The sequence below is a fragment of the Miniopterus schreibersii genome, assembly GCF_964146895.1.
Source record: "Miniopterus schreibersii genome assembly, chromosome: 1".
Classification (NCBI taxonomy): Eukaryota; Metazoa; Chordata; class Mammalia; order Chiroptera; family Miniopteridae; genus Miniopterus; species Miniopterus schreibersii.
This window is the reverse complement of record NC_138101.1, coordinates 111,225,771-111,249,751: the sequence shown is the minus strand read 5'-3', so window position 1 is coordinate 111,249,751 and position 23,981 is coordinate 111,225,771. Positions and strand designations below refer to the sequence as shown.

At 41.6% G+C, this 23,981-nt stretch overlaps 1 protein-coding gene and 1 pseudogene across 4 annotated transcripts in view; one reads left to right on the top strand and one right to left on the bottom strand.

Moving 5' to 3' along the window:
• CCNY (cyclin Y) overlaps positions 1-23,981 on the top strand; it is a 196,326-nt gene that overhangs the window by 124,904 nt on the left and 47,441 nt on the right. For all 3 annotated transcript variants that reach the window (XM_081134943.1, XM_081134944.1, XM_081134945.1), the window contains 2 exons: positions 920-994; positions 17,277-17,311. In XM_081134943.1, the coding sequence (XP_080991069.1) occupies positions 920-994; positions 17,277-17,311 (110 nt within the window). The remainder of the gene's footprint in view (positions 1-919; positions 995-17,276; positions 17,312-23,981) is intronic.
• Positions 11,839-15,866, bottom strand: LOC308563199 (uncharacterized protein C15orf39 pseudogene; annotated as a pseudogene). The gene is made up of 3 exons: positions 15,753-15,866; positions 13,606-14,593; positions 11,839-12,814 (listed from the first exon to the last, which is right to left on the bottom strand). The product of its transcript is annotated as an uncharacterized protein C15orf39 pseudogene (transcript).

Here is a 23,981-nt window from a genome sequence, read left to right as displayed (position 1 = left end):
TTTAACTGGAAAAATTCTTCTGTTATGGAATTCTAAGTTGTTATATAACTTTCTGACAAGCTATAGAGGCCCTTGGAAATTGTTCTAAGGCAGCGATTATAAAACCAAATGCCCATAGGGGTAGGAATGTCCGAAAGTGAGGAGCAGCACCCGAAGTGTGTCAGGGAAGCTAGAGGAGCAACCACTGGGGAATGGAACATTAGGGTCCACCTGAAGGGGCTGGCAGCAGCTGTGTTCCAGCAGATTGCGACCTTTGTGACGGGGTGTGGGGCACTGCCAAATGATCTGATTTCTCAAGAGAAGCTGGAAATACTGATTTTTTTTTTCTTTATAGTATATGTTTGAAAGTGTGAAAATTATATATGTTGCCTCAAATTTAAAAATACATATATATGGATCAAACAAAAGATGTCCATGTCACAGGTTATGCCTACAAATGGTCAATTTGCAGCCTTTGCTCTAAAGGGTGTTTTACTTTGTTCAGAAATTAACAATCTTAATGAAGCAGAGTGTGTGGGTGCTAATGTGTCTTAAAGGTGGGATATTTTTTTTTATCACCTTTAGCAAGGAAATACCACTTACTTAACTGTAGAGTTAGATGAGTTAGTTGTAGCATGAAACTGTTTAATTGCATGTTATAACTCTGTCCTGCTATTTTGTAGTATCCCAGGTGCAGAGCATACTTTTAAAAAGAAAATGAAGTTTTAGGCTAATAGATCTCCAGCCAAATGTCTAATTTTGATGTATGACTTTCTCAGATTTCTAAATAACAGTATTCTCAATTGAACCTAGAAGGATCTATAAACATAATAACTGTAGGATTTTTGCAGAATCCTTGCACGTATTAGCAATTTAAGGTTGTAAAAACTGAAAGTTAATCTTGATGGATATTCATGTATTTCTTTTTCTTTCTTTAAAGATTTGAACATGGAATTCAATCCTTCAGACCATCCTCGAGCCAGCACAATATTTCTCAGTAAATCTCAGACAGACGGTAGGTTGCTAATCTGTGTTTCTTTTTCTTTTTAAAAAAGGAAGGCCCATGTTGGTAACTAGCCTAAGTTTTGATTTTCCACTAGATATGCTTCTCAAGGTAAAAATAGAATCCCTTATAATGACCCCCAAATCTATTGTTTGATGGTAGTTCTCTTTGGGTTTCTTTCTTTTGTATTAAGTTATGTTTTTAGAATTTTCTATTTGAAGCAACTTTGCCAATCAGCTACATACATTCTGTATCAGTAGTTCCTATCCTGAGAGTCAAAAATTTTCCTTTAAGAATTGATCTTTGCATAAATTCTCTAAAGATCAGAAGTATTTGTTTTTTTAGACACTATGTAAAAGAAAGCAAAATATGTATTATCCCAGGTGTGTGTGGAATTTCTCCTGTTTGTTTGTTTTTTCTGTTTCCAGTACAGCTTATCTCACAGTTCCCTGGCCCTTGGCTACAAAGGAGAGAGAAAACTTATACCATACAGTGAACATAAACCTCATTTGGATTCCTATAGAAAAGAGTAGCAGGAGAAAGGTGTTAAATGATGATGTTGTGACCAGGATGTTATATTACAATGCCAGAGTCCTATGTGATTCTATCCCTGATTCTTGGCAAATTGCTAAGCTCTAATTTAGAGCAGATTCTCAATTAACTAGAAAATAATTTAACATATTTAAGACACTAAGTTCATTATAGGAATTGATAACTCCTCAATAATGATTAGGTAACAATTTTGACATGGTCTAATGCTGATATAATATTGGTGATCTTTAATTAAGCAGACCACTGACTTGATTTGAGACAATTAGGTGCATTTATTTTAAAAAATCAATGTTTCTAAGAGTATGAATAAATCCTTGTAGGCTTTAAATACTTGTGAAGTTTTGAATGTATTGTGTAAAAACAAAACAAAACAAAACAAAACATTTTTTTTTCTTGGCCTGGTAAAGTGGGAAGCCATTGGAAGACGGGTAGGATATCGCAAGGGAAAGAAAGTGACAGTGGGGATGAGGGTTTGGGATGATGAAAAATGAGAATTAAAAACATTTTTTGCACTTAATGATAGTGCTGTGAAAACCATTTATAAGATTGGCATACCTCCAGGTTTGGTTCTTGCTTCCAGTGAATTCAGGGTACAGACCAGTGTCATTCTGAAATTTTTCTAATTAGATTTACATTGAATTGTATTAGAGCCTGTAAATTGGTGACACGTGCCTTGATCATCATGGTAAAAGGAAATTCAGCAGTTGTCTCACCTAACAGAAGGATTGCTCCAGAAGGGGTTAGGGAAGTATATATCTTCCCCCTTCGCCTCTACTGTAGATCTCATTTCACCCCTTTTTTTCCTATTAGGGTATCAATTCCTCTGACCCTCTGTTCATTGCTTCAGTTTCTTTTTAAATGCCATTCAACATGTAAACCTATTTGAGTCTCACAGGTTAAACACAAGAAAAGGAACAATAACCAATACCCTTTTCCGGAGGTGCTCCTCTCTACTCTGTTTAGTAAAAGCTTCTATACCATCTCTACTTTTTCTCTTTCCATTCAGTACTCCACAGGAGTCCTTCTTTCACAGCCACCATTCTGTGGATGCTATGTGCTAACGTTGCCTGAAGACCTTTTGCCTCCTTTAGCTCTTGACTGCTCATGGTACTTGCTGCCATTGGCTATTCCTTCTCTTTTGGCTTCCTTTCATCAAACAGGTCAATTTGCGGAAAACAAATTCATCTCATGAACAATGCTTTATAAATAATTAAAAGAAATGTTTTAAAATAGGTAAATTTGATAACTTTATTGAGTTAATTCTTTGGTGAATTGATTACTAGAGAATTGACTATTTGGGAAATTTGTCCTGAGAACTCCTCCTGTTTTAAAAAACAACAGTGATTGACACTATTACAGATGTCCCCCATTTACCCCCTTTTACTCAGACCCCCCCAGCCTACACCACATTGTTGTCTGTACCATGTGTCTATTATGCACACATGCATATCTGTTCTTTGGCTAATCTATTCCAGTCTCCCCTACCACCCTTCCCTCTGAGATCTGTCAGTCTGTTCCATGTATCCATGCCTCTGGTTCTGTTTTGTTTGTCACTTATTTTGTTCATTAGATTCCACATATAAGTGAGATCATATGGTATTTGTCTTTCTCTGAGTGGCTTATTTTGCTTAGCAAAATAATCTCCAGGTCTTTTTAAAAAAATATATGTTTTATTGATTTTAGAGAGAGGGAGAAGGAGAGAGAAGTAGAAACATCAATGATGAGAGAGAATCATTGCTCATGTGCCTCCTGCACCCCCCCTACTGGGGATAAAGCCTGCAACCCGGGCATGTGCCCTGACAGGAAATCGAACTACAATCTCCTGGTTCATGGGTTGACTCTCGACCACCGGGCCACACTGGCCCGGCAGGAGTTCTTCTTTTTTATAGCCATGTAGTATTACATTGTATAAATGTACCACATCTTTTTTATCCACTCCTCTATTGATGAGCACTTGAGCTGTTTCCAGATCTTGGCTATTGTAAATAATGCTGCTATGAACATACAGGTGCATATATTCTTTCTGATTGGTATTTTGAGATTCTTAGCATATATTCCCAGAAGTGGAATCGCTGGGTCAAAAGGCAGTTCCATTTTTAATTTTTTGAGGAAACTCCACACTGTTTTCCACAGTGGCTGCACCAGTTTGTATTCCCACCAATGGTGCACTAGAATTCCCTTTTCTCTACATCCTTGCTAGCACTTCTTGTTTTTTGATTTATTGATGGTAGCCATTCTGGCAGGTACCGTGTGATGCCTCATTGTAGTTTTAATTTGCATCTCTCTGATGATTAGTGATGATGAGCATTTTTCTGGCCATTTGTATGTCTTCTTTAGAGGAATGTCTATTCAGGTCTTTTGCCCAGTTGTTTTGTTGTTGCTGTTAATTCACACCCGAGGATATTTTTTAGAGAGAGTGGAAGAGACGGAGGAGAGAGAGAGAAAGAGAGAGGGGAAAAAGGGAAACATTGATGTGAGAGAGATACATCAATCAGTTGCCTCTCATACCCACCCTGACTGGGTCTGGGGATCAAACCTGCAACCAAGGTACGTGCCCTTGGCCAGGAATCGAACCTGAGGCCCTTCAGTGTGCTGGCTGACACTCTAACCATTGAGCCAAACCAGCCAGTGCCTTTGCCAGGTTTTTAATTGGATTTTTTGTCTTCCTAGTGTTGAGTTGTATAAGTTCTTTATGTGTTTTGGAAACTAACTCCTTATCAGATGTATCATGGTGAATATTTTCTTCCATACAATGGGCTCCCTTTTCATTTTGTTGATGGTATCTTTGGCTGTGCAGAAACTTTTTAGTTTGATGTAGTCCCAATTGTTTATTTTTTCTCATTTCCCTTGTCCTAGGAGATAATATGGGAAAAAATACTGTTATGCAAAATGTCTGATATATTACTGCCTGTTTTCTTCTAGGATTTTTATGGTTTTGCGACTTAAATTTAAGTCTTCTATCCGTTTGGAGTTTATTCTTATGTATAGTGTCAGTGGTCGCCTAGTTTCATTTTTTTCACATACCTGTTCGATTTTCCCAACACCGTTTATTGAAAACACTGTTTTTGCTCCATTGTATGCTCTTGCCTCCTTTGTCATATATTAATTGAGCATAAAAGACGTGGGTTGATTTCTGGGCTGTCTGTTCTGTTGTATTGACCTGTGTGCCTGTTATTGTGCCAGTACCAGGCAGTTTAGATAACAGGGGCTTTATAGTATAGTTTGATACCAGGTATTGTGATACCTCCAACTTTGTTCTTCTTGCTCAAGATTGCTGAGGCTCTTCAGGGTCTGTGTTGGTTCCATACAAATTTTTGGAATATTTGTTCTAGATTTATGATACATGCCATTGGTATTTTAATAGGAATTGAGTTGAATCTATAGATTGCTTTGGTAGTATGAACATTTTAATAATGTTAATTCTTCCAATCCATGAACACTATATGCTTCCACATGTTTGTATCTTTCTCTATTTCTTTCTTCAATGTTCTGTGGTTTTTCGAGTACAGATCTTTTACCTCCTTGGTTAAATTTATTAGTAGGTACCTTATTATTTTTTGTTGTTGTTGCAATAGTAAGTGGGATTGTTTTCTTTCTCTTAGAGTTTATTGTTGGTATATAAACATGCCACTGGTTTCTGGATATTAATATTGTATCCTGCTACTTTCCTGAATTCACTTATTAGATCTATTAGTTTTTCAGTGGAGCCTTTATGTACAGTATCATGACATTTGTAAATAATGACCGTTTTATTTCCTCCTTTCCAATTTGGATGCCTTTTATTTCTTCCTCTTGTCTGATTGCTGTGGCAAGGACTTCCAGTACTATGTTGAATAATAGTGGTGAAAGTGGAAATCCCTGTCTTGTTCCTGATCTTAAGGGAAACACTTTTAGTTTTTGCCCATTGAGTATGATGTTGGCTGTGGGTTTTCATATGTGGCCTTTATTATGTTGATATATGATCCTTCTATCCCCACTTTGCTGAGAGTTTTTATCATATAAGGGTACTGGAATTTATCGAATGCTTTTCCACATCTATTGATATGACCATGTGATTTTTATCCTTCATTTTGTTTATGTGATGTATCACATTTATTCCTTTGCAAATATTATACCAACTTTGCATCCCTGGAATAAATCCCACTTGGTCATGGTGTATGATGATCTTTGTTTTTTAAAATTTATCTTTATTGTTGAAAATATTACAGATATCTCCTTTTTTCCCCATTGATCCCTTCTACTCTGAACCCATCCCCCACCCCAGGCCTTCACCACACTTTGTGGCCATGGGTTATGTATATATGCATATAAATTCTTTGGTTAATCTCTTCCCACCTACGCACCTCTCCCTTCCCCCTGAAATTCATCAGTCTGTTCCATGCCTCTATGTCTCTGAATCTATTTTGCATTAGCTAAGTAAAAATTCTCCTAACAATCCATCATAGATGAGATTAAAGGAGACAGCTGTTGTTTTCCCAGGAAAGTGAGATTTATGATCCATATCAATTTATTGTCTCTTTTCCCAACAAAACAAAATATGACCGTTAATGTTCTCAATTTTGTAGGAATGCTGAGAACTTCAGAGATTTTGACTGACATGTTAATAGTAACCAAAAGTATTTAGGTTTAAAAATTATTAAAGCCAGTATCATAAATGAGTTGACATATTACTTATACTGTTATATAAAACAAAATGATTTAAAGCACTTTGAATTTCAGAGCTGATTAATGGCCTTAGTGGTTTCAAATTCATTTTAAAAACAGATTTAGAATTGGGTAATTTTATTTGTCTTTTTTGGTGATACCAGGGTAAGATATACCACTTCTTTTATTACCTTTCTTCTCGTGGTTAATGTTTTAGTCCTGCTCTAGCTAGCTTAAGGGAAAAGGAATAATTAATTGTGTAAGGGTATCTCAGAAACCTTATGAGTCATTGGAACTAGAGACTAAAAGCCCTTAGGAACTAAGGAAGTATCTACCTTCTCCACATCATCCCTCTGCCCTCTAATCCAGCTATGTTGGAAGACCTCAAGACCACCCACAGTTTTGGTGATCTGGTAGGAGAATCATGGCACTCATAATATATTTGTGGATGCGACTTAACTATAAAGAAAGCATGAGAAGCAAAAACAGTACAAGGGAAAGGAGCATGGGTGAGGTCCAGAGGAAGCCAGATATAGGCTTCCAACAGTCCTCTCCAGGTAGAGTCACACAGGATGCACCAGGTTCTCTCAGTAATGACCTGTGACATATTGCTAGCCAGGGAGGCTCCTTAGAGACCTAGTGCCCAGAGTTTTTATTGAGGACTGGTTAGGTAGGCAGCCATTGCCTGGTACATACCAAAATTCTAGACTCCCAGGAAGAAAGCAGGTATTTAGCATAAACTATATAGTTTAGGCACAGTGAGCCACTCTTATCAGTTAGGGGATGATGGGAACCCTCTGCAAATCCATGTTCGCAGACACCAGCTTTGCAAGCAGATGTTCTCAGGAATGATAGTCAGACTGCTGTGCTTCTGCATAGCAGGAGGTGCACCCCATCCCACCCCACCCTACACCTTCAGGTAAGATTCTAGTGGTGATGAACCAGGATCTCCAGATTCCCAGGAGAGAGAATTAGTCCAGCTAGTAATGGTTGTTCACCTAGATCTAGGTCATTATGGTCAGGGTCACCTAGGATGAACAAGGATGGTAGGAAACTACTGTTTCCTGGAGTGTCTTTTATTTCAAAATTAATCTAGTCGTTTACATTTTTTAATGAATTTTGGCTTTCTCTTTTAACAGACATAATGACTCAACCATGGAGACTAGAAACTGGCAAGAGAAAGCCAATAAAAGCATAAAAGTCAAAAGTTTTAGAGAAATGAGATTTACCAAATGATACACAGTATAGTTCCCTTTCCTCCAAAACTTTCTATCTGAAATTTATTCTAAAATGGCTCATTCAGTGTTTATTTGTGCCAGTTTTATAGCATGAATGAAATCATGAAGGGTAAATGAATAAATGAATCACCATTTTAAAGTTTATTCTTAGATTATGAGTGTCTCTTTTCTTTCTCCCATTGTCTTGTCTCTTTCCAAAGCAAGAAATTTACATTTTTATGGGACTAAAATAGTCACATGTCAGAATTCCCTAGGACTTAAAACTTTAACTGCTTCGGCTTACACACTTTCGTTTCCTAAATCCACTGCAAAAAGTAAAAGAATACTAGATAAATTAAATGTCTAGCATTTTCCTATCATTATTCTCCATTTATTTCCCAGTGCTGTAACTTACACGTGTTCATTAGAATGAATACTATTGCCTTTTCTCCTCTTGCTTAAATCCTTTTATCTACAGAAAGTGATGAGAGCACATTCTTTATTTAACCTATAGTCCTGTAACGGAATTAATACATACGTCTACTTGAGCAAATAGGTTGATAGAGTGAAGGTCCAGCCATAATGTGGGAGTCCCATTTCATTATCTCTGTATAGATGCTTACTACTGAAAACACACTGCCAGGAATACCAGGTTTTAATGTTATGGTGATGGTGTGCATAATAATGTAAGAGGAAAAACCCAAAATTGTCAGCAGAAAAAGTTCTCCTAGTTTAAAAGGTTCTTGTCTTACCCTCTTAATTCTCTAGGGCCCAGAGGGGAAAGTCAGAGCTATTACATCCTGCTTGGCTGAGTGTATAAATATTACCTTGGATTGTTTAATATAAAAATTGGGGGTTTGATCTTTCCTTCATTATCTGTCCAACCTCATTCGGCCACTTTATTGGGTTCCCCCTTCTTCGGTTTCCTGCCTCTGACCCCCAAGTTTTGTACTAGCCCCAGTGGCTGCTTCCATGAAGGAAGTGGAATGGAAGAGAATTTCAGGGCAGCCCTGTACCAAAAGTAAGTGTAAAAACTTGGAGTTGATGGGAAAATAATGTCTTTTACTTTCTCCAAAAGCCTCCACTGTTGAACCCGCACACGTGTATTTGTTTAATATATAAATTGACATACTTTAAGAGAAGATTTATTTTATGTTAAAGATTGCCTTATACATTGCAGCTTATGGAAGATAACCTCCTGCAAATGATAGAAGATTGTCTATGTGTGGGGATAGGCAGTTGGTTTGGGCACTCAGGAGACACTCCAAAAGGAAGTCTGTCATAGAGTCACCTGTGAAAAGCCTCTCAGATACTATGTAGGCTTCATTTTTCAAAGGCCCTCAGGGGTGACATTACAAAATAATACAGGAAGGTTGGTACCAGATTTCAGATAAGATTCAGCAGGTTCAGTTGCCCTGAGCAAATAGAAGAGTATGCAGGTGTTCATTTGTTTAAAAACAGGGAGTGCCTAAAGTATTCTGCAGTAGACTCTGGTACAGACGTTGTCCTTACATGTTTTTTAATAGTCTTAGTGAACTTTCGTTTTCTGCTATTCTAACTGGAACCAGTTGGGGTTTGTGGAAATGGTCTGATTCTTCCCTTAGATTTATCCTTGATGGAGAGGTATAAGAATAGCCTACAGTTTTACAATATTCTTACTTATTTGTGTATATTGTGATTTTATTTTTGTTTGTTTTAAAGCTTTCTTGTTAAAACTTTCAGTTAAAACTTTGATGATTCTATATTCCAATCCTCTCATTTTTTAATAATTCTTAATCTTTTTAGTAGTACTCATATAAGAAGCACTGGTATTTCTTGAGGCATGGATATCTTTTATCTGTTAGAGGTGGGTAATGAAGGGTGTTTAGGTGACCTTGGAGGTGATTCCCATAATTGGGAGACCCAAAGCTGAAACCGGACACAAAGTGGGTCCGGGCCACCTGTCACTACTTGAGCCAAGTTAAGCAGAGACAAGGTTGCATCCTGTATGAGTGTTTATTCCAGTAATGCCAGCAGTATGGAGAGAGCAGCAAGTCTTCCCATAAATTCTGCTCTAACATCTCCTACTAACCAGCTGATTATATAAGGATAAGGAAGAAGGGCTACATCCCCGCGGGAAGGGAGCAGGATAAGAGCTGCAGGGTCTGTGGTCTGTGTGTCTTCTTCCAGGATCTTGAAGTCTGACAACAAGGTAGTTAATTTTCTATGATGTTAAAACCCGGCTCAGCCCATTCCTGGGACTAGAGAATGGTCAGCATTCTTGAGGTAAACTCCCAGAGGGAGTCAGGGTCCAGGCACAGCATCCAAGTCAAGCATGTCCTGTCCTTGGTTTGTGCTAGAAATGCATTTTCTTTTCTGAGTAGTGGACCCATCTGGGCTCCCAGGCATCTCTTATCTTTTGACAGCCCTGTTTTTCTCCTTGCAACACATCCTCCAGTTTCCCAGGGTACGTAAGAAAACCTTTTAACTATAGTTAGTAAGGTGAATAATCATTAAACAACTGTGGTCCTATTCCTATTACGTGCCCTTCCCACTATCAAAGCCTCTGCACAAACTTATTGTTGGGTACCCTAGCAAGAGCTAAGTGTCGCCTATGGAATTTGCTGCCTGCGTAGAAAGTGTTCTCAGATCTCTGCAGAAAGTGGGACAGCACCATAGAAATGTTGTCATACCTCCATGTGGTAGAGAAAACCTGACTAGTATTTCAGTAATTTAGTATTGAAATAATTGAAGAAAAATGTGTACATGTGCAAACACATGCATACACATGCACACCTTCGTGAGACTAATTCACACAGAGGACCAAATTGACCGTTTGGAGATTTTTTAGCCAGGGACTTTATTAGCCGGCGACTGCAAGCGGGCTTCTGCCCAAAATAAAACTTGCAGCCCGAACGAACAGTCTTTGCAGGGAGAATATAAAGGCAAAAAACATTGTTTGGTTAAGGGGGGAGTGGGTGGGGGGGACTAGTGAAGCAATATACAAAAGCTAAGATAAGTGTTAATTAACTTTCTTGGTTAACTATTCCCTGGAATTTTTACGGGCAGAAATCTTTTACAAAGTTTACAAAGAGCCAGGGGAGGGGAAGAGGTCATTGTTTCTACCAAAATTTGTTGCTCTTGCTTATCTTCAAAGTAGCTATTGTAAGGGTAGAAAATGGGAGTGCTAAGATGGGAGTGCTGTACTTCATTCCCCACTCCTGTTTGTAAAATGTGATGAGAATTAAATCCTTGATTCTCCTTGGAAGGGTAGAGAATTATACTCAGTTCTGAGGATCATTAGTTTTACAGAGTTAATTCTGTCTCTAATGAAGGAGGTTAGGCGGTTAAGGAGACGGGCCTATAATAAGAGTGGGTATAAGGAGGACTAGGGGAAGGGCAAGCTCCCCCAGGGCTGAGGTTTAGGGCCCAACCCCAAACACTAGGGCTGTAGCCGCAGGCATTCCTGAGGGATGACTCTACAAAGTATGGGACTCATATACACTGTACACTATATCAAACCAAGACAGCCAAATCCTATGACACATTAAGACTTTCTGGAGATTCTGTTTGCCTCACTTCAAACTCCAGGCACTGCCTGGGATCTGGGCCCCTGTCCTGTGGGGGGAGCAGAGAGCAAACTTTAACTGGTGTGTGTCAGGCATCACCCCCACAACAACCCTGTGAGGTAGGCTGTGTTGTCCTTTTTTACAAATGGGTAAATAAGGGCTCAAGAGGAAGTTGTTATACTCAGGTTATTCGAGACTAATTCACACAGAGACCAAATTTAGTGTTTGGAGATTTATTTAGCCTCCGGCAGTGGCTATGAGCAGGCTCATGCCCTAAACAGACTCGCAGCCCCAAACAGTCTTTGCAGGGAGAATATAAAGGCAGGAAAAACAAACAAACTACATTCTGTTTGGTTAAGGGGGAGCAGTTTGGTCAAGGGGACGCAGGTGGTAGAACTAGCGAAGCAGTATACAGAAGCTAGATAAGCGTTAATTAACTTTCTACAGTTATCTGTCCTCTGGAATTTTGTGCGCTGCAATCCTTTACTCAGCACCAGGAAAGGAGAAGAGGTCATTGCTTCTACATAATAAGTTTTGTTGCCCTTGTTTATCTTAAAGTAGCAGTTGTAAGGGTAGAAGATGAGGTGCTGTACTTCAAAGTGACTTGCCCAATTACACACCAAGAAACATAGGAGCCAGGATCTGATCCCAAGTCAGTGGGGCTCCAAAGCCCACACATCTTTTCTCAGGATGAAACAGAAATCAGTCCTTTCTAATAGGGGACCTCAAGTTATAAGCTCAGGGACTCTCAGCCCAGGTGGGGATAGGGGCAGGATGAGAACCAGAGAAGCTCCAAGGGCATGTCTCCTGGCCTGGGCAGCTGGGCTGGCAGAATGGAGGGGTAGGGAGAGTGATTACCAGGCAGTAGCTATTCAAACAGCACCAGCCACCAATGCTACAGGTGATGGCTCTGGCCACCTAGCAGCTGTGGGCAGGGTGAGGGCCGGGCTGCTCCTGAGGCCTTGTGGCCCTAAGTGGGCAGTGCCAGGCCACTAAGCCAGGCGGTTTCCAGCAGGCTTCAGCAGCAGGCCCTCAGTGTGTGGTTGGGTGGGTTGGCACTGGCATCGGGGGCAGGTGAGGCACAGTAGGACCCTCCCCCAGCAGTTCCCTCTGCTTTCTCCGGGCCAGGAGTTGGTAGCTTCCTCCGTGGCTTCCTGTCTCTGGAGATGGGAGACTTCTGAGTCGGAGATAGGCTCTCTGGCTCATCTCTGGCCATGATGGGTTTCAGCTGGCAGCGTACATAGTCACGTTACTGCAGGCCCAGCAGGTCAAGGTATATATCAGGCAGCTGGCACAGTGCCAGTAACTTTAGCATGTGTCAGGTGCAGTTATGCAGGGCTCGCGCCCGCAGTGCCTTCTCCTCTGACAGTGTGGTGGGCCGGAGCTCCACGCGGTGCTCCTGCATGCAGCACGTGGTCCACAGAAGCAGGCGGCAGCCTTGGGAAGAGGCTGCCTTCACCAGGTGGATGGGCACAAAGGTGGCACCAGCCCTCACCACGTGGGGGAAAGGGCACTGCTGCATGCGCACAAAGTGTTGCAATTGGGACAGCAGCTTGCTCAACAGCCCCTGCACTGCCTGGCTGTCCTGCCATGCTGTCCGACCCCAAGGCCTAGCCATCTCAAGCCATTTGCGCATCTTCTCAGGTGGGGAGTGGGCCACTGAGCCTGAGATGGCATCACACAGGGATTCATGCAGTCCTGTAAAGTGTTGCTCTGGGGAATCCGCTGTGATGGGATAAAAAAGCTAGAGTCAGAGCCTGGGCTGGAGCAGGTGATGGAGCCAGAGTCGGTGCTGGGGTGGCCAGGAATACACCTGGAGAACTGGGCAGTGCTAGATCAAAGCAGGCCATGGGTCAGGGCTGTTTAAGAATCTGTAGTCCAAACCACAATGAGGTATCACTTCACACCTGCCAGAATGGCTGCCATCAATAAATAAACAAACAACATGTGGTGGCGAGGGTGTGGAGAAAGGGGAACCCTAGTACACTGCTGGTGGGAATGCAGACTGGTGCAACCACTACGGAAAACAGTATGGAGGTTCCTCAAAAAATTAAAAATGGAGCTGCTGTTCGACCCAGTGATTCCACTCCTAGGAATGTATCCTAAGAATCCTGAAACATTAATCAGAAAGGATATATGTACCTGGATGTTCATAGCAGCACAGTTTACAATAGCTAAGATCTGGAAACAGCCCAAGTGCCCATCAGTAGATGAGTGGATAAAAAAGCTGTGGGACATTTACACCATGGAATACTATGCAGCTGTAAAGAAGAAGAATCTTGTACCCTTTGGGGCAGTATGAATGGACCTGGAGAATATTATGCTAAGTGAAATAAGCCAGGCAGCGAAAGACAAATATCACATGATCTCGCTTATATGTGGAATCTAAAGAACTTAATAAACTGATGAACAGAATAGATTCAATGACATGGAAGCATAAATGAGACTGATGAATGTCAGAGGGATGGAGGAGGGCGGGGGGATGGAGGGGGAGAGAGCAACCAAAGAATTTATGTTCATATATACACAACCCAAGGACATGGACAATGGTGGGGAGAGGGACTGGGGAGGGGGAAGGAACGGGGTGGAACGGGTCATTGGGGAGAAAAAGGGACATCTGTAATATTTTAAACAATAATAAAACTTAAAAAAAAAAAAGAATCTGTAGTCCAGTGGGCACAGATGTAGGGGTGGCTGCAGGCTGGTCAGAGGAAGGGACTGAGGTGTGGGCACAGATGGGACCATAGCTGCAGACAAGGGTGCCAGCCGGAGGATCTTGAGTTTTCAGAACATGAAGGCCACAGAGCTGTGGAAGTTGGTCTTTGGGATGGTCTCTGTGGTCACTGGCACCCCAGGCAGCTCCGAGACTTCACTCCCTGCATCTGGCACACCCACAGCTACATGGAGCTTGGAGTGTACCACAGGACTAGGGACCTTGATAGGAGGAACCTCTGCCATGGGTTTCTTTACACTCAAGTCCAGTGCCACTTCCTCCCTAAGTGAGCAATGCACCCTCAGAGGGGCCTCTTGTGTAGACAGGGTTTCCCTGGATTCTTTGTCATAGCTGTCCTTGGGGACTGGGGCTGGATCAGGCTCAGATGTGGCCTCTGGTGTCTGCACATCCAGATAGTCACGGTAGGGGGCCGGGCTGAAGACATTGTCAATAATGGGCATGGGTGGAGAGTCAGGGGGCAGTGTGCCCTGGTTCTGTAGAAGAGACTAGTGCTCTTGGGCACAGGGTGGGAGTGTTGGTATTTGCAGGGAACTGGACTATCTCCAATAACAATGGGTGCCCCCGGGTGCTTATTGAGCTGGGGTTGGAGCTGCTCTTTCCTGCAGCTGGGCAGCCATATAGTCTTCTCAGCATCCTGCACCGGCTTCTCTATAGACCTTACAGGCTCTGTGCATGGCTGACTGGCAGGCAAAGGCTGGCATGCTCGCTGAAAGGCGCTGGACTGTGGCACAACCTGAACACTATTCTGGGAAGGTAGTGTCCCCCTGAGCCCCGGGGATGCTCCACAGAGAGAGAGGTCACCCCATGCATAAGGAAAGCCCAGTGTCTGGGGTGCAAAGTCTATTGGGCACTGTGGAGTGAGAGGTGGCTTGAAGCTTGTGGAGAAGGTCCCTTCCCAGGAGGGGATAGGGACAATCTGAGATTTACAAGGAAAGAATGAGTGACAGTATTTTTGCCTAGGTCAACAGTCTGTTGGGATGTCCAAGGATATTGTGCAGAGTTCGCAGTGGCCCCTTGGAATACTGTTTTCTTAGCGGAAAGGGGTCCCACTTCGGCCGATTTGTGGGAAAAGATTGTTCAATTCTATTTCTATTATCTTCTAAGGAACCTCCCCCTGGACCCAAGACTGCTTTTCGAGCCTCCTGTTTAATTTTTTCACGTTCCTCAGAAGTGAACAGAGTAACCATAAGTTGCTGACAATCATCCAACTTGGGGCGATAAGTGTGAAACACAGACTCTAGTAGCCCAATAAGGACCTGTGGTTTTTCCGAGAAAGGGGAATTCTGGGCTTTCCAGTTATATAGGTTGCTAGATGAGAAGGGACTGTAAATAAGAAAAGGGGATCTTCCCCTCGAATCCCCGTCAGCTGGCGGGGCCTCCCGCAGGGGGAGAACAGCACTAGAGGAGGATGGTGCCTTTTGAGAGGGGCTCCCCATATCCTCCTGTGCCAAAACCAGCCTTTTCCCAGTGGTTGAGCATACATTGGAGCAGAGTTCTGATTTTCAAGCTACCCCTGCTCATTGTGAAACTAAAACAATTAGTGCGGCCAAGGGAAAAAGAATGAAAAAGATTCCTGATGTCTTCCAGAAGGAGGCAAAGGCCAAGTCCAGTCGTCCTGTGAGAAGGGAAAACAGATAAGACAGGCGGCGTAAGACAGAGGAGGAGAAGGAATGGAAAAAACTGGGTCTCAGGTGAAGAATATAGTCAGAGGTTGCCTTGGAAGACTAGGTCCGCGATCTTTGGAAAGAGCAGATTTCAAAAGAGAACGGGATGGGACTCAATCAAGAAAGATCCTCTAAGATATCTGAGATAAGAGAAACGAAATTATAGCACAGGAGAACTAGTATATGTAGACTAAGTGAAATAAGAGAAACTGAACAAATTTATAAATTCTGTGTATTCCTTAAACCCGGATCTTTCTGTACATGGTGTCGGAGACAGACAAAGGACAGGAGAGGCCTCTGAAGGGACCCTGTCAGATGCCTGTCCGTCCGCTACCTCACGGTGACTTAGTTTGGCCTTGACTAAGGTGCACCGGTATAAACCCCAGGCCTGGTCAGCTAAAGCTGAGTCACCGTTATGTTGTTGTGGCCGACCACGAAAGCGAATTGGGGCCCATTCAAATCCCGTAGTGAAAGCCGTGGGACTACAGACACATTCACTCGACACACATTCAGAGGCTGTGACATTCCCACCCAACAAAACCTGACTGGGACCTCTATACGTCCGGGGAGGTGATCAGTCTCCCCCTTGAACAGATTTTCAGAGCCAGGTAAATCCCTCCGTCGGCGTCCTGACCCAAGGAGGGACCCCACACAATTAGAACGGCCTCATCTGGCCCTAATTGGTGAGAATCCAGAGACTAGTCTAACCAGAAAATAATTTAAAATTATTTCTTACCTCCGGAAGCGTCCTCAGGGACTCCAAATGGATAGATGGCTATAGGGTGTCAGCTTCCAACCCTCAGGGGAGAAGTCCTTGTCATGGGACCCTGGAACTTCTTCAGGGGTTACCCCCCTCTCGCGACAAGAAGTTCCCTGGCAGGCCAGTCGTGGAGGCCTGGTGGCCTGGAAGAATTTTAGGATTAGATCTTGCTGGGGCCTCCAAATGTTGTACCTGACCTTCGCGAGACTAATTCACACAGAGACCAAATTGACCGTTTGGAGATTTTATTAGCTGGGGACTTTATTAGCCAGCGACTACAAGCAGGCTCCTGCCCAAAACAAAACTTGCAGCCTGAACAGTCTTTGTGGGGAGAATATAAAGGCAAAAACCACCTTCTGTTTGGTTAAGGGGGGAGTGGGTAAGGGGGACTAGGGAAGCAATATACAAAAGCTAAGATAAGTGTTAATTAACTTTCTTGGTTAACTATTCCCTGGAATTTTTACGGGCAGAAATCTTTTACAAAGTTTACAAAGAGCCAGGGGAAGGAAGATGTCATTGTTTCTACCAAAATTTGTTGCTCTTGCTTATTTTCAAAATAGCTGTTGTAAGGGTAGAAAATAGGAGTGCTAAGATGGGAGTGCTATACTTCAGAGAGGGTGCTGTAGGAGGCTCCAGGAGGTCTCCTAGACAGAAGCCCAGCTTTGTTCCTCAGGACAGCATGGAAAGAAATTGGTTTCCATGCTGATAATGCTTCTGGCATATTTTGTCATCTATCTTAATGCTGTGATGGGTATTATTGTTACTTATATTTGACCCTATAGTGTGGACCTTTGTGTGTCTGCACCTTTGTGGGTCTGCTTGAGTTAGAAATCAGTAGTCCTGTTATTTGTCAATTATCTTAATAAATGGGTACAAGTTTTATGAGATTTACTAGTTAATGTTTTATTTAGTTATTGGAAAGCTATTACCCCTCAGTTAATTATACCTACACTTACTTTGTTAGCATGCCATAATTTAAGTGGGTATATATTTTGCCCTGTAAACCAGGTTCAGATATGTATTGTGCAGGTCACATATTCTTATATTTGGTAATGGAGCAGCTGGGTATGTTGGGTGGGATGGGATCACTACACAGAGGCCTAGTCCTTCTCGTAACCTGTAATGGGTTGGCATGCAGGCATGTAACATTTCTATTGTATCTTTTGTTTTCGCAGTGAGAGAAAAACGCAAGAGTCTCTTCATTAACCATGTAAGTGAAACTGTGCCCATTTTCTTCATAATGACTGTACAGTGAAGAGAGCTTAAATAACTGTGTCTCGGATGGGTGAAAATGGTTCATGTATTTTGTTGATACTTGGAAGAATGTGAAGAATATGGCAGTTTCTGTATGGTTTGTAATTGGACAAGCATGGCTGGTATTTATCCACTGTCCCAAATGTTTTTCCAGAAGCCCCAGACCGATGTTGTTCATGGGAAGATATGTATGAACAGTACCATGGCAAACACCACAGGGGTCTAAATGAAAGCTGCTACTTTTGAATTTCTGATCCTTTTCTTCTTCTACCCCCACCCCAAATTACTCTTTCTGTCTCTGTAACTTCATTTCATTTGAATAAATACATAATTGTTTTCTATGAGGCTGTCTGCCTCCATACACTTTCTTTTCCCTAATTATTGTTTATAGGTCCAGTAGAGTCTGCATGTTCTTTTGGTGTTCAGAGGAAAGATAAACTCAAAAACACTTTAATTTTAAAGGGATTAAAAGATTTAGCTCTAGACTTTTGGCCATTCTGAGCAGTATTTTCCTCCTCTGCTTGCCCATGCATAAAGCACTCCATTGAGATCATTTATCCTTCTTCCTTGAGCAGCATGTGCAGCTTGCTGGCTCCATGTGCACTCCTTCCCCCTTCACTCCCACCCCTCATGGTGCCCCAACTTGCACCCCTGTGAAATGTGGAGGGTGGAGTCCAGGCAATATACACCATCCCTTCCCGTCTCTCTAAATACATCCCTCTTTCTTTGGAAAAAACTATTTCCATGAGGTATGGAATGATGAAGTCGGTAAATTACCAAAATAAGTATGCTGTAAATTCTCATATTGAAAAGAAGAAGCCTGGCCGGGCGTGGCTCAGCGGTTGAGCGTCGACCTAGGATCCAGGCGATCGGGGTTCGATTCCCCGTCAGGGCACATGCCCCGGTTGTGGGCTTGATCAATGACTCTCTCATCATTGATGTTTCTATCTCTCTCTGTCCCTCTCCTTTCCTCTCTCTGAAATCAATAAAGATATATTTTAAAAATAATAATAAAACTCCAGTAAGGTTAAGGGATCCAACTTTTACTTTGAAGTAATTTTAAATTTACAGAAAAGTTGCAACAGTAATACAGAGTACAGGATTTTCACACCTTACTAAGGAGCCTTAGGTACTCTGGTTCCCATACCAGTCATTTGCCTTGTCACAAAGGATGTTGACATGGGGGAGCTGTTTTGTTATGTTCTCTCTTCTTTTATTTATTTGTGTATTTATTTATTTATTTATTTATTTATTTATTTATTTTAATTTTATTTTTGTTTAAAATACTACAGATGTTCCTTTTTCTCCCCAATGCCCCATTCCACCCCCGTCCCATCCCCCTCCCCCTCCCCCGCCCCTCTCCCCACGTTTGTCTGTGTCCTTGGGTTATGCATATAAATTCTTTGATTAATCTCTCCTCCTCCACCCAGCCCCCCTCCTCCATCTCTCTGACATTCATCAGTCTCATCTATGCTTCCACGTCATTGAATCTATTCTGTTCATCAGTTTATTAAGTTCTTTAGATTCCACATATAAGCGAGATCATGTGATATTTGTCTTTCTCTGCCTGGCTTATTTCACTTAGCATAATATTCTCCAGGTCCATCCATACTGTCCCAAAGGTACGAGATCCTCCTTTACAGCTGCATAGTATTCCATGGTGTAAATGTCCCACAGCTTTCTTATCCATTCATCTACTGATGGGCACTTGGGCTGTTTCCAGATCTTAGCTATTGTAAATTGCTCTGCTATGAATATAGGGGTGCATACATTCTTTCTGATTAGTGTTTCTGGTTTCGTAGGGTATATTTCTAGAAGTGGGATCACTGGGTCAAAAGGCAGCTCCATTTTTAATTTTTTGAGGAACCTCCATACTGTTTTCCATAGTGGTTGCACCAGTCTGCATTCCCACCAGCAGTGTACTAGGGTCCCCCTTTCTCCATATCCTTGCCAGCACAAGTCGTTTGTTGATTTGTTGATGGTAGCCATTCTTAATGTTTTGGTTTTTTTTCATACTGTCTAAAAATTATAATGCTATACACTCAAAAATGTTGATGCAGATGTTAGTTCCTTGAGTGTCTGGTTACACCTGTGGAAGATTTTCTCTTTTCTTACACTTCCCTGTTACACTTCATTCTGTCACTCTTATTTTGAGGCACAAGTAGAGTGTAATGTAGTGGAAAGTATAGAATTGCTTCCCTGGTGCCTTCATGGAAGGCCACTTGGGAAACTACATTGTCCTTGTTAAGATACCCAAGTGAAGGTCACTGAACTGATTTGATGACTTGTCCTAGAAAATGCATGGCCTGTTCTCAGTGGGAGTTCCTGAGTTTGAAGCCCTTGTCTTTTGTGTGGGGTATGAGGATCTTATCTCTGAATCAGCAAGCACAGATTCTTGACAACACTGCCTGGTGTTCACATTTCTGAGACACTGCTGTGGGAAGGAATAGCTCTGATTTTACCTCGTCTGTGACTTCCCGGTTCCTTTGTTCTTTGCTGGAGGTAGAGGGGGCCCATCTGTTCCTCATGTGAGCTGGACAGGCACTCCAGGCCTTGTATGATGCCTCTCCCTTCTCATTGTGTCATTTTATTTTTTACTTTATTGCTCTCTTAACTCCTCAGTTTTCAATTTTGTCACCTTACTCAGGGACTTCTGGAGCAGAGAGAGTAAAGAGAAAAACACGAAGCCTGAGAAGGAGCAGGGACTTTGTCAGAGAAACCCTATAAGAATCAGACCCTCCTTCCTTTACCCTTTAAGCAAAAGCTTCCACCGTGGCATCTATGTTATAGTTTGTTCTTTAGCTTTACATATATTTTTAACTTTTATTTGGAAAAATTTCAAATTTATGGAACAGTTATAATAATAATACAGAAAATTCCCATATACCTTTTACCCAGATTTACCAGTTTTAAACCAGTATTTTATCACTTTTGACTCATGCTCTGGTCACATTTCTATATTATTATTTTTTAATTTTTTGGGAGTAGGTTGCCTTAATTCTGTCCTTTACCTCCTAATACTCTCCGCTGTATTTCCTAAGACAAGGATCAAAATCAAGAGTTTAACATTGATACTGTTCTTTTTAATTGACTGATTCAATTAAGTAGCCCCACAATGTCCTGTGTAGCATGTTATTCTCTGGTGCTGGTTTTAATTCAGGATCGCATGTGGCATTTATCGGTTGTGTTAAGTAGCCCCACAATGTCCTGTGTAGCATGTTATTCTCTGGTGCTGGTTTTAATTCAGGATCGCATGTGGCATTTATCGGGTGTGCCCCTAGGTCTCCTTTAATCTGGAGAGACCCTCAGCCTTTTTCTGTCTTTCATGCTGTTGACATTTTGAAGAATGCAGGGCCAGGTATTTTGTTAACAGAATGTTTCTCATTTTGGATTTGTCTGAAGGATTCAGATCAGCACTTCCAACCAGAACATGTCACAGAGTACTTCCTTGCCCTTCTCCATGTGTCAAATACTGAGACACAATATCCACTTCACCTCATTGGTGATGTTGATTTGGATCACCTGGCAAGGTGCTGTCCAAATTCTCCACTGTGTATATACTGGTTTTCTCTTTACAACTAAAGAGCAGACTATGAGCAGATACTTTAAGACCATGCAAATATTCTGCTCCTTATTCCCACCCCCAGATCTGTTGGTCATTCTTGCCTTAACCAATCTCTGTATTTTTGTAGCAAATGGTAATTTTTCAGCCCCCTGTCCCTAACTTCCCCCTCACATTTGGCAGTCTCATTCTGCTCTGAGAGCCTTTTCTTCCCATCCATCTATCCTTCCATCCATTCATCTTTATATGGACTTGTGGAAATCTGTTTTTCAATGATTTATATATAGTTCATTGCTCTCCTTAATTATTTTGGTCCTTACATTGTCCTAGATTTGCTTAATAGCAGTCTTTGCGCACTGGCTCTGTGTTCTCATGGCATTCCCCCCCTTTTTCTCCCCCTCCCTCCCTCCCTCCCTCCCCCCTCGCCCTCCGCCCTCCCCCTCTCCCTCTTTTTCTTTCCCCTCTTTTTCTTTCCCCTCTTGCTTGCTTTTTGGCACAAGATATTCCAGGCCCAGCTTGTATCTCCCTGGGTCAGCCCTGGAATCTGCCATTTCTCCAGGGAACCCTGATTCCTTTTAGTGGTAAACAATGTTAGAAACCCAGGTCTGAACTCCATATATACTAATCACTATTGGGGTGTCATTGCTTCTAGGCCAATTCATATCTAGGAAATAAGCATTTTGGAAATCATGAATTCTTACTGACACCCTAAATTCCAATTCCAGTCCATCCCATAGGATTTTTCTCTTGCCTTTGGTCTTTGACTATTGTTTTCCTTGTATAAAAAAATTTATTTTTATAAACAACTTTATTGAGATATAATTTACATACCATAAAATGGTTTTTAGCATATTCAGAGTTGTGCAACTGTCACTAGAGTCAATTTTAGAACATACTCATCATCCCAAAAAGAAACCCCATGCCCATCAGCAGTCTCTCCCCTTCCCCAACTCTTTCCCCCAGCCCCTGGCAACCACTGCTCTACTTTCTGTCTCTATGGATGTATATATTCCAGACGTTTCATATAATTGGTATCATACAATATGTGGTCTTTTGTGATTGGCTTCTTTCACTTAGTGAACATTTTCAGGGTTCATCTGTGTTGTAGTATATGTTAGAACTTCAGTCCTCTTTATGGCCAGATAATGTTCTTTTGTACAGGTATGAACATTTTGTTTATTCATTCATCAGTTGATGGACATTTGGGTTGTTTCTGCTTTTTGGCTATTGTGAATAAATGCTGCTATGGGCATTTTTGTACATGTTTTTCTGTGGACATGTTTTCATTTCTCTTGGGTATATATATCTAAGACTAGAGTTGCTGGGTCCTATGGTCACTCTATATTTAACATTTTGAGGAATTGCCAAACTGTTTTCCAAAGTAGCTGGTCTTTAGCTTTTAATATTTTGTTTGTAGTCCTATGAATTCATTTTTTTTAACTGGTCAGCAGTAAGATATTTGTTTCTTCAAAGCACAATTTTTTTTTTTACTTTGTGTTGTACTTTTTTAAATTTTTAAACTTCTCCCAAGAGAAGAAATGACCTTCTAGAACCAGTAAATTTTTGACCAATGTAACTCCATTCATAGGAAATTTTGAAGGGATGTTGCTGAAGAACAATGTGGTATAGCAGTAACACTTTATTAGGAGTCAGGTGGCCTGAATTATGATTCTTCTGATACTTCTCTGCTTTTAATGCCAACTTACTATGTCACTTGGTAAAGTGCTTTAATTATATCACCTGTAAAGAGGACAATACCACTCACCTCCCCATCTTAGAGGATAGTTATGAATAGCAGCGGAGATAGGATATGTTTAAGGCCCTTAAACATTTGCAGTTTGCAAAATACTTGACATATTTGAATTTCTGTGAGTGTTTACTAATTATGTAGAAGAGAGAGTGCTAACAGTAGGAAAGAAACTTGAGCTTTTTTACATTCTAGGGCAAGCCTAACTCATATTTGAGTCTTTCTGTAAATTAAAAATTTTAAGACCTATACTTGGGTAAAATCTGCCCTACCTTACCCCAAACATTCTGGAATAAGTCAGCCTTCCATTCCACCGTACCCTCAAAACCTCAGCATGGAATATATATGACCATTGTATTCAAGAAATGAAGTAACAGAAAAAAGTGTTATTTTGGAAATGAGCCTCTATTTTCTAGCTTTAGCTCTGGCAGCAATAATCACTGTGTTAGCTGCTGTGCAGGAGAAGCCTCTGTGGGTGTGGGAGGCCCACTGTGTGGTGCCACCAGGAAAACCTTGCTCCCTCAGATGATGCCAGTCCTAAAGGATTGTATTTCTGGATTTTACCTCACAGCCAGAAAGAGAATGAGAAAAAGTAGCTATCATTATAGAGCCATAATGAAGCCAAGGTTTGACCTGGCATTGAAATAAATTATGAATGTAATTATTTTATAGCGACAGCATGCATGACACAATAAGAACAAAAGGCATTTAGTGGTTTTTTCCTTTTTTTAATGTTTTTATTAATTTCAGAGAGAGGAAGGGCGAGGGAGAGAGAGAGATAGAAACATCAATGATGAGAGAATCATTGATCAGCCACCTCCTGCATGCCCCCTACTGGGGATTGAACCCGAAACCCAGGCATGTGCCCCGACTGGGAATCCAACCGTGACCTCCTGGCTCATAGGTTGATGCTCAACCACTGAGCCATGCTGGCTGGGCCTTAGTGTTTGTTCTTGAGACCCAGTGTTGGTTTATTTTTCTGCTTTCATAGACTAATGATTTTGTCCACTTCTGTTCTTAATTCCATGGCTATTTGCTTTTTCTACCCTTTTTTCTTTCCCTCCTGTAAGAAACTTATCCTGCTAAAAGCTGTTTCATCTTTTTTTCCCCATGGAATATTAGTTTGGAAACACCTTACAGTCAAAGCTAAGGCGTTTTTCTTTGGTTTACTTTGTCCTTTTTATCTTCGGGTCTCTGAGCTTATGGTGGTGTTGGGAGGATATGACGGAGCTTTCCTGTCTCTTAGCCCCAGCATCCTCTGCATGCATGCTGTGAGTGCTCTGGGATTGCACAGGGAAATTTCACAGGATGTTCCTT